Here is an 11,181-nt window from a genome sequence, read left to right as displayed (position 1 = left end):
GACATTGCAGGAAAGCCAGAATGACTCACTTGCGTTGTTAAAGCACCTTAAGGCCAAAGGCCACCGTGTTCCGCCTGGGAAACTGCAGCTCTGTCGGGACAAGGTGATACCTCTGGGTTATATCCTGCATCAGGGAACACGCTGGCCAGGCAGGGAGCGAGTTTCAGCAATCGTCCAGACCCCTCCCCCGCAGAATCAGAAGCAGCTATGGTCTTTTTTTTGGTAGCGGGGGGGGGGGGAATGGCGAACTACTGTCGACAATGGATCCCCGGTTGCCGAGTCTATGATGCCACACTCTACATAAGAGCCGCTACTCTACATAATGGCAGCACACACAAAACGCTGGAGGAACTCAGCAGGTTGTCATAAGGGGGGACGCTGGGAGCAGACCCACATGCAAGACACAGACACTGAAGTACTAGGAACAGGTCTAGGTGTGTCAAGAAAGCAAGAGAAGTGGGGAAGAAACGACGCTGAACAAGACACAGGCCCTGGACGAGACTAGGATACAGGGCCTGGGCTAGGACTAGACAAGGAAAGTGGGACCTGGACAAGAAACAAGGAACTTGGAACCTGGACAAGGACTCCAAGCCAGAGACTGGACAGGGACCCGGAATCTGAGTCTTGACTCGGGCTCGGACTCCGGATCTAGGTGAGGACAAGACGTGGCAAGGTAACAGGACTGGACATGGCAGCAGGACATGGGACTCCTGGGCAGGACGCGGGACCAGAACTGGATGAGGACACAAAGCTAAGACTTGGACTTGGGAGACAGGAAGGCAGAACACAGAGCCTTGGTAATCTTGGGAGACAGGAACGCAGAACACAGAGCCTTGGTCTTGGGAGACAGGAACACAGAACACAGAGCCTGGACTCCTCCTTGGGAACAGGACATAGGGTCAGGACTCATACACAGAATGCTGAACATGACGAGATGGTTCACAACGTCAGGTAGCAGCAAACCCCTGGACCTTCCTAGCGAAGGCGTGGACACAGAGACAGTTTCAACTCAAGGTAGTGGCAAACGGCTGGACCTACTTAGCAAAGGCAAGGACACAAAGAGACAGTTCCAAACAACGAAAGACAGTTCCTTACCTAGACACAGCAAGGCTCTGGTCTTCCTCCGGTGGTAGAACCTGACGGCGAGAATAGGTGAGGATGCAGGCGGGGCTTCAGGCGAAAGGTAGCAGGCGAGGCTACAGAAGGAAGGGGAAGGGAAGGGAACAGTCCAGCAAATGAAGCTGAACCCAGGAGCTATTTATGTAGCCAGCCCAAAATGAGAATCATGTGCCTCAATTAAGGCATACAACAGGACAAGGGACAACCGGAAAACCTGGAATACAGATTGATGGACCGGACCATGAACCAGAATGCGGATTTCATGGACCGGACCATGACACAGGTAGCATCTATGGAAAAGAGTCGACATTTCGGGACACCACCCTTCATCAGGACTAACCTTCTGACATACAATGGACTGAGGAAAGGAAAACTACTCTTTCAAATGCCCCAGCACTGGGCATTCTGGACTATACTAAGCTGTTAATACTTTATGTTAATAAAAAGGAGGGTTTTGCTGGAGCCGTCCTCGTACAGGAACATGGGGATCTCAGGTGTAGCTGCCACTGTTGTGATGGTGGAAAAATCCACGCCTATAGTGCTTGATCAACCCTACTCTGTACTGTTGCATTTAAATTCGGCCACTACGCAGCATTTTACAGCTGCTAGACGCACAGGCTATGAATTCATGTTACTGTCCAAACAATTTTGAATTTTAAAGGCACACCCACTCTAAACACTTTCACCCTGGTGCCCGAGCCAGGATCCACCAATGAACACAACTGTGCTATCACGACGTCCACCACCACATCTCCTCGAGCTGACTTAACTTCAACCCCATTAGCCAATTCCAAATGTGGGGCTTTTTACAGGTGGCTCCTCCTACCTGACCATCCACTGGCGGCGCCAGAGAGTTTTTCTTGCTGGTTCTACAGTGGGGCTGAATTATTCAGTGATGGTGCTGAGGGATGTGTTGTATGGTAAAATGTATTCGAAAGGCCAGACACGTGGCGTTCAAAAGTCAGATTCAAGTATTATGTGCCTACTATAAATGCGTGTGTTGATTCACAAGCAACAGCAATTGATAGATCTAATATAGAAGTGAACTGTGACAGTGTCAACAGCATCAGAGACAACCCGGGCTACACAGAGCATAAACAAACAAACCAACAGAGTAACCAACCCACAGCTCACATGAATCACACACCAATCCCATAATCAGTGTCAAATGCGTGCTATTCAACTGAAAAACACAACACTAACCCAGAGACACCGCTCCCTAAAGATGTCCTGGGTACTTTGTAGGCTAGTGCCCAAGATGGAGCTGATGAGATTTACAACCTTCTGCAGCTTCTTTCGGTCCTGTGCAGTAGCCCCTCCAGTTACTACCATTGAGGTCCTGCTTCTCAACTTCTTTCCTAACTCCATGTATTCTGCTTTCAGGACCTCCTTCCTTTTTCTACCTACGTTGTTGGTACCAATATGCACCGCAAACTCTGGCTGCTCACACTCCCGTTTCAGGATATTGTGGATGAGATCAGAAACATCACGACCCCTGGCACCCGGGAGGCAAACTACCATTTGTGTTTCTTTATTGCATCTACAGAATCGTCTATTTGTCCCCCTGACTATGGAGTCTCCTATGACTGCTGCCACCCTTTTCGGTTCCCTGCCCTTCTGAGCCACAGGGCTAGACTCTGCACCAGCGGCACGGCCATTATTACTTCCCTCAGGTAGGTCGTCTCCCCCAACAGTACTCAAAAGGGAGTACTTATTGCTAAGGAGGACGGTCACAGGGGTGCTCTCCACTACCTGAAGCTCTCCCTTCCCTCTCCTGACAGTCACCTATTTATCAGTCTCCTGTGACCTCGGTGTGACTACCTGCCTACAGAGCCTATCGATCACATCCTCGTTTTCTCTAACAAGCTGAAGGTCATCGAACTGCAGCTCTAGTTCCCTAACTTGGTCTCTAAGGAGCTATAGCTTGATGCACCTGGTGCAGATGTGGCCATCAGGGAGGCTGAAAGTCTGCCGGATATCGCACATCTGACACAAAGAGCAGAAAATTGGCCTTGCAGTCATAGGCACTATTCTTAAGTTAGAGGAAAAAAGAGATATGAAAGTAACTTACCTTGCCTAGCCCATCCTTGCTGAAGCCTTGATGAGCCAAAGCCCTACGACTGTGACTCATGCTCCTCTGACCACCGTTTCTGAAACTTCCAGCAAAGATATAGTACTTCATTTTGGAGCACTTTGACAGCTTGACATCGTGCTTCAGGACAACATGGTATGAATAAGTCACTTACTGAAGATGGAGTTGGCAGCAGTCATTTAGGCAAATGCTAACATTCACAACAGGACTATTAACAGATAATCAGTGGATATAGTAAAATACAGCTAATACATGATTACAGTCAGTAATACTAAAAGGTTTTTATGGGCAGATGAAAATTCATGGCATTAATAGAAATACAGGGAGACTGGTATCAAAGTTCGATGTAAATTTATTATCCAAGTACATATATTTCACCATTTACTACCCTGAGATTCATTTTCTTGTGGATATTCACAATGAATACAAAAAAACACAATAGCGTCAATGAAAAAAACGCACCCAAAGGCAGACAACCAACCAATATGCAAGACAACAAAATTGTGCTATTACAAAAAAACCCCTAAACTAACTGACTAACTACCTAGAAAGATAGATAGATAAATATCTAGAACACTAGTTGTAGAGTCTTTGAAAGAAAGTCCAAAGGTTGCAAACAGTTTAGTGTCGGGGTGAGTGAAGGTCACTTTGGTTCAGGAGTAATAACTGGTTGAGGGGCAATAACTGTTCCTGAACCTGGTGGTGTGGGACCTAAGGCTTCTGGACCCCCTTCCTGATGACAACAGTGAGAAGAGAGCATGACCTGGATGGTGGGGTCCTTGATGATAGATGCTACTTTCCTGTGAGTGCTCCTGTAGGTGTGCTCAGTGCTGCAGAGGGTTCTACTTGTGATGGTCTGGGCTATATCCGTTACTTTTTGAAGGCTTTTCCATTCATGGGAATTAGTGTTTCCATTCTAGGTCATGATGCAACCAATCAGTATACACTGTGCACCTATGAAGTTAGTCACAGTTTTTGACGACATGCCAATCTTCACGAATTTCTAATCAAGTAGGGCAAACCCGTGCCTTCTTTGCAATGGCATTTGTGTGCTGGATCCAGGACAGATCCTCTGAAATGATAACATCAAAGAATTTGAAGTTACTGACTCTCTCTACTTCTGATGAATCATCTAAGTGCGAGATTAAAGGGGGCCTTTTCTGGTTGGCTGCCAGTAATGTGGTGTGCTGCGGGTGTCAGTGTTGGGATTTCTTGTTTTCACATTATATGTCAATGATTCAGAGGAAAGATTTGATGCCTTTATGGCCAAGTTTGCGGATTATACAAAGATAGATGGAGGGGCAGGTAGCGCTGGCGAAGGAGGGTGTCTGCAGAAGGACTTAGAATGGGGAAAATGGGGAAAAAAGTTGGCAGATGGAATATAGTATAAGGAAGTGCATTATCATGCACTTTGGCAGAAGAAATAAATGTGTGGACTGTTTTCTAAATGAGGAGAAAATTCAAAAACCAGAAGTGCAAGAGGACTTAAGTTGCTAGGTTCTTGATTAATCAAGGCGTCAAAGGTCACAGGGAGAAGGCAGGAGAATAGGGTTCAAAGGGATAATAAATCAGCCATGATGGAATGGTGGAGCAGACTCAATGGGACAAATGACCTAATTCTGCTCAATGTCTTATGGATTGCATTAGGTAACAAAATAGCAAGAAGAGGAAATTTCACACTCCAGTGCTTTAGCTTGAAATCCTCCCTGGCACCCTCTTCTGGCAATGGCATTGGTGAACCTTCAACTGTATAAAGGTACCGTACCTGATTTCTCGAAAGTCAATTTCACTGAGATTGTAAAATCACTAGTTTGTTTAGATGGTTCAAAAGTACCTTACTTAAAGTGAAATTATAAGTTGCAGATTGGAATGATAGTAATGCAGAAGTATATTGAAGTTCTATGAGCTGTCCACAAAACTTCACTGTGTATCGCCAACACAAATGTTCAAGGAGGCATTAGTACAAAAATTACAAAGGAGAAACTTGTTGACATTTGAAGTGTTGTGAGGCCCAGTTCTCTACGGCTTTCAGATTTCTTGCACCATGGGATACACAAGGGAAAAACTATGAGAAACTTTTCCCCATGATGAAGCCATCTAAAAATTAAGAAGCATAGCTTTAACTAAGACAGAGGGGATCAGAATCAAAAATCATCCATAGGGGAAATCTGGAACATACTGCCCGAAAAGATGGTGGAGTTAGGTACTGTTGAGAATTTCCAGTAAGCATTTATATTTATCAAGACACAGTTCAAATGCTGGTAAATGGGATTAGCATAAATGGCTTCTTAATGATTGGTGTGCACCAAATGAACTGCGAGAAGATGACTGATTAGAATTCACACCTCAGAGGTGCTTTATCGAAAAAAAAATGCAGAGAAACTGTGCTCAGTACTGGAACTCAATATTTTTTTGGAACTACATGTTACTTTTCAATTAATGGTGAGCTGATTTGTTTAATTTTTAAGAGAGGCACATGGACAGATTGAGCTGCAACTTATCTATTCTGATCTGAGGGCCCATACCCTATTGAATAATGACAAACTTGGAGAATATTCCAAGGATTATTCATGCACAGTAGTGACTTGAAAAAACAAATCACTGAAGCAGTATTGATTAGACTAAAAGAAAGGACAACCACTGGAAACTATAATGATTTGGTGATACCCAATTTGGACTTAAAAGAAATTGGGAAATCAAGATCTACCATTAAAAGAAAACTAGAATTAATATCTGACAATGTGCCAGCCATCTTGCAGATTAAAAACAAAAATAATGTAGATACAAATTTCAGAAGCTGTCAGAATGACTGAAAGTGGCATTGCTGGCACATCTTCAACAAGAAGGATGGCACGGCTGCGCACCAGTTAGCATAGTGTAATTACAGTGCCAGTGATCTTGATTCAATTCCACTATTCTTTGTAAGGAGTTTGTACGTTCTTGCTGTGACCGCGTGGGTTTCCTTTTAGTGCTGAAGCCTCTTCCCACATTCCAAAGGTTGATAGGTTAATTGGTCACATGTCTGTAATTGGATAGCTGGCTCATTGGACTGGAAGGGCCAGTTATAGAGAGATGCAACACAATAAGAAGACTTCTTATACAAAGATGTCAGAAGCAATTCAGGCAGACTTGGCTGAATTACAGATCTTACAAGTATAATTAGTTTCCATTTAAGCACTTTTTTGGAAAATGTTCTGGTTTGAAGAACAATGTAATTGTAACAATAAAACAATCATAATGTCATATTAGATGCAAAATTTTTAATATGTTTCACTTGCAATACAATAATTTTGTAAAATTATTAGAAATATTACTTAAAATGCATTGCAAGTTACAAATCCTGTAAAAGCACTGCAGATTTATCAACACTACGGAGAGGACAATGACTTTCATGCATTTTAATCAACTCAAAAATATATAATATGTACACATAGAGTCCACGAAAGGACTTTACTTCAGCATGCCATTTAGAATACAAGTAACCAGCTCAATATACCATGTTTAATATCAACCCTTGCATAGCATTTACACTTTTTATTTTGGTTTTCGATGGCTACTCATAAAACTTTGCTTCCTGCATGGTAAGATCTTCAACACAATAACTCTTAAAGATAGGCACCACTGTCATTGCAAGTCTGCATTGTGAGCATAGCACATGCATGTAATGCAAGCAGTGTAAATAAATTAATAAATCAATACAAAAAATCTTTCTTATTTACAATTGTTTTTACAATGAGAACATTTTATGGTGCTTTAATGTGAAGTATGTAATTGTAAAATTTATGGAAAATCAAGCTGGGTCACTGAAGTACAAAAAAAAAGTTCTCAAATTTATCAGTACAATTACTTCAAGTAACTACAAAATTTCTCCAAGAGCAGATACAGAATTTTTTGGAATGGTTCTATTAAAGTGCTGAAATATGGGAAGGCAAATACATAGAAAAGTTATTTTGTACAGTATTAAAGCCACTTGGATTTCACAATTAAAATGTTTTTGGTTTTAAAAATGCATTATTTTCACCTACAAAACTAATACATAAATAAAGTTGGAGTGCATTGGACGTGTTCTGTGGCTTCTTGTACATGTACCAAACCCCATTTGTATATGCACATCTATCAATCAGTCGCATTTTCTGGCTTCATGATTTGATAAGTTATCAAATACTCTGGGTAAGCCTGTAAGAGAAAAGAATGCTGAAATCAGGTGTGCCGCAGATTTAACTGCTACTAAACACTTAGTGCCTCAACAATTTGAAACTCTCGTTAAATTAACTTCACAAAAATCAAATAGATTCAGAAACAAAATAAAGACATCCAGAATCCAAATAAATGGTACTTTAAAAATCTACCTGCAGCAGAAAAGCAAGTTCTGAATTTACATCAACACACAGAAAATGCTGGAGTAAATCATTAGGTCAGGCATTATTTACAGAAATGAATAAACAGTCAACATTTCAAGCTAAGAACCTTCTTCAGGACTGGAAAGGAAGGGGGAAGGCAACAAAATAGAAAGGTGGGGGGTAGGGGAAACAGGAAGGAGCCAGGGGTGTAGGAAAGACAAAGGGCTGGAGAGGAAGGAATTTGATAGGAGAGGAGAGTGGACCAGAGGAGAAAGGAGAAAGGAACCCAGGAGGAGGTGACAGGCAGGTGAGAAGAGTAAAAGGGCCAGAGTGGGGAATAGAAGAAGGGAGGGATTTTTTTAAACTGGAAGGGGAAATCAATATTCATGCTATCAACAGGAATTCTGCAGATGCTGGAAATTCAAGCAACACACATCAAAGTTGCTGGTGAACGCAGCAGGCCAAGCAGCATCTATAGGAAGAGGCGCAGTCGACGTTTCAGGCCGAGACCCTTCGTCAGGACTAACTGAAGGAAGAGTGAGTAAGGGATTTGAAAGCTGGAGGGGGAGGGGGAGATGCAAAATGATAGGAGAAGACAGGAGGGGGAGGGATAGAGCCAAGAGCTGGACAGGTGATAGGCAAAAGGGGATACGAGAGGATCATGGGACAGGAGGTCCGGGAAGAAAGACGGGGGGGGGGGACCCAGAGGATGGGCAAGAGGTATATTCAGAGGGACAGAGGGAGAAAAAGGAGAGTGAGAGAAAGAATGTGTGCATAAAAATGAGTAACAGATGGGGTACGAGGGGGAGGTGGGGCCTAGCGGAAGTTAGAGAAGTCGATGTTCATGCTATCAGATTGAAGGCCAGCCAAATGGAATACAAGGTATTGAGGCCATGCCTCATCTTGGCACAAGAGGATGCCAAGGACCAAAATGTCAGAATGGGAATCAGAACTAAAAAATTTAAAAATTCTAAATTTATAATTAAAATAAAGCATGTTAAAAACGTGGTCTTCAGATCATTCTGCTAAGTTTGAAATGCACATTAATTTGGAGGAAAATATCTTAAGTTGTATTGAGCTTACTTCTTAAAGATGCAATTTTTCTTTCCTATCAACTATGTAGTAGTTTTGATTTCATACACACTATCAAAGTATGTTTAAGTACAGAGTGATGGTGAAGCAAAAAGGTAGATTGAATCTTGGGATCCAAGCCAAATTATGATACCCTACCACAAGCATTATTGTAATTTCTTGGTGGTAGGCAAATGAGTTAATCATTTAAATTAACGTGTTTTTTTAAAAGTCCTTCTCACAAATGAAACGTTTACAAAATTGATTTATTTTTTACAACTTCAATGCGAGAAAATACATTTCCTACATGTACCTGTTCACCTCTATAAATGACATATTCCGCCAATGCCAATCCATTTACGCTAGGACGACCAGTGACAGAATGATGACCAGGGGGTGCATGAGCCATTTTCATTGCACTGAATTGCAAAAAGGATTTGCCCAGTGTGACACGGCAGAACACCATTTGCCTGTAAAACAGAGAAAGGGGAAACTGAAAATAGAGATTATCAATAATGACCAGTCATAAGGTGAAACACTCAACAGACCAAATGGATTTGTTGAGCTTGCATGAAATTCACCTGAATCGCCCATTTTTATAATCAGTTCAAATAATAAATAATTAGGATACAAAGGACTAAGATCAAGCTTTGCTACTTTTAGTGCTTACATGTTAAGTCATAATATTTCTAAAGCTACATTTCAGAAAGCTTGACTTTAGAAAAAATTATTTGCAAAAATTTCACTAGCCAAGTTATTTCTAATCCCTCCATAAGATGACTGCAAATGTTTCCTTGATCATAAAACCAAGAAAGGAATTGCAAATGTAAATTGTATCTTAACAGAATGATGGCCAATTTGGTGCATACATTTTATGTTACTGATATAGCATTATTTTCCAACAGTAGAAGTGCTTGGAATGTTGGCTACAAATCATGTCGTTTCAACATAAGAGCCAAAAGATCAAATTACTAGTGGAAGCAATATCAAAATAATATTATTTTTTAAAATGAAAATCAATGTACTCAAAGGTTGTGCAGTGAACTAAAGGCATATTTAAATACAATATTAAACTTCCTGCTATGGAGAAAACACACAAGAATAGACTTTACCTATGACAAATGTAACAAGACCTATCTTTATGTATTGGACACCCAGTGCCGCCACCAATTCCATAGACATACTGGTTACTTTTGGATGAATTTTCAGCAAAATATATGCCGGCTCCAAACATTCCTCCAATATAAGCATGTCTTTCATCAAAACCCTTATGAATAATGGCATTTACAAAGGGAGAACCTGGAGGAGAAAATATATTGTCCAATATAGGTCAAATTGATATAAACTCTACACAAATGAGGCAATTATGCTCTGCATTAGCTCTTCATCAGTGCCTTTCAAAGCCAATTGAAGCCAAGGAAACCCTTATCATTTCAATTTTTGTTTATCAATAAATACAGTGCCTTGAAAAAGTATTCAGCACACACGACTATTTTTTGCATTTTACTGCCTCATTTTCTAAATTTAAAATATATTGAAATAGTATTTTTGAGCCACTCTACAAACATAATGCATCATGTCAAATCAAAAAAAAAATCTAAAACCTGCCCAATGAAGCAGTGGAGGCTACTTCAGTAAATATATTTAAGACAAGGCCAGATAGATTTTTGCATAGTCAAGAAATTGAGGGTTATGGGGAAAAGGCAGGGAGGTGGAGATCAGTCCATAGTTTTCTCAGCCATGATCTTATTGCATGGCAGAGCAAGCTCGATGGGCCAGATAGCCTACTCCTGCTCCCATTTATGTTCTGTTCTCATAGACAAAACATGTGATGCTGTAAAGTATTCATCCCTTTTGTAATTACAAGAATTTTCCTCAGATGCGATACTGTACATTACCTTACCAACTCACCCAACTTAGAAACATAGAAAATAGGTGCAGGAGTAGGCCATTCGGCCCTTCGAGCCTGCACCGCCATTTATTATGATCATGGCTGATCATCCAACTCAGAACCCCGCCCCAGCCTTCCCTCCATACCCCCTGACCCCCGTAGTCACAAGGGCCATATCTAACTCCCTCTTAAACATAGCCAATGAACTGGCCTCAATAGTTTCCTGTGGCAGAGAATTCCACAGATTCACCACTCTCTGTGTGAAGAAGTTTTTCCTAATCTCGGTCCTAAAAGGCTTCCCCTCTATCCTCAAACTGTGACCCCTCGTTCTGGACTTCCCCAACATCGGGAACAATCTTCCTGCATCTAGCCTGTCCAATCCCTTTAGGATCTTATACGTTTCAATCAGATCCCCCCTCAATCTTCTAAATTCCAACGAGTACAAGCCCAGTTCATCCAGTCTTTCTTCATATGAAAGTCCTGCCATCCCAGGAATCAATCTGGTGAACCTTCTTTGTACTCCCTCTATGGCAAAGATGTCTTTCCTCAGATTAGGGGACCAAAACTGCACACAATACTCCAGGTGTGGTCTCACCAAGGCCTTGTACAACTGCAGTAGTACCTCCCTGCTCCTGTACTCGAATCCTCTCGCTATAAATGCCAGCATA

General features: G+C 41.7%; 1 protein-coding gene across 6 annotated transcripts in view; it reads right to left on the bottom strand.

Moving 5' to 3' along the window:
• Positions 1-6,437: 6,437 nt before the first annotated feature.
• The window catches only part of LOC134358961 (poly [ADP-ribose] polymerase tankyrase-2), a 75,517-nt gene continuing 70,773 nt past the window's right edge, over positions 6,438-11,181 (bottom strand). For all 6 annotated transcript variants that reach the window (XM_063071681.1, XM_063071680.1, XM_063071683.1 and 3 more), the window contains 3 exons: positions 9,735-9,921; positions 8,936-9,092; positions 6,438-7,387 (listed from right to left, as the gene is read on the bottom strand). In XM_063071681.1, coding sequence (XP_062927751.1) covers positions 7,328-7,387; positions 8,936-9,092; positions 9,735-9,921 — 404 coding nt within the window. In that variant the 3' untranslated portion in view covers positions 6,438-7,327. The remainder of the gene's footprint in view (positions 7,388-8,935; positions 9,093-9,734; positions 9,922-11,181) is intronic.

Source organism: Mobula hypostoma, chromosome 19 (genome assembly GCF_963921235.1).
Source record: "Mobula hypostoma chromosome 19, sMobHyp1.1, whole genome shotgun sequence".
Taxonomy (NCBI): Eukaryota; Metazoa; Chordata; class Chondrichthyes; order Myliobatiformes; family Myliobatidae; genus Mobula; species Mobula hypostoma.
This window is presented reverse-complemented; position numbering and strand designations above follow the sequence as displayed.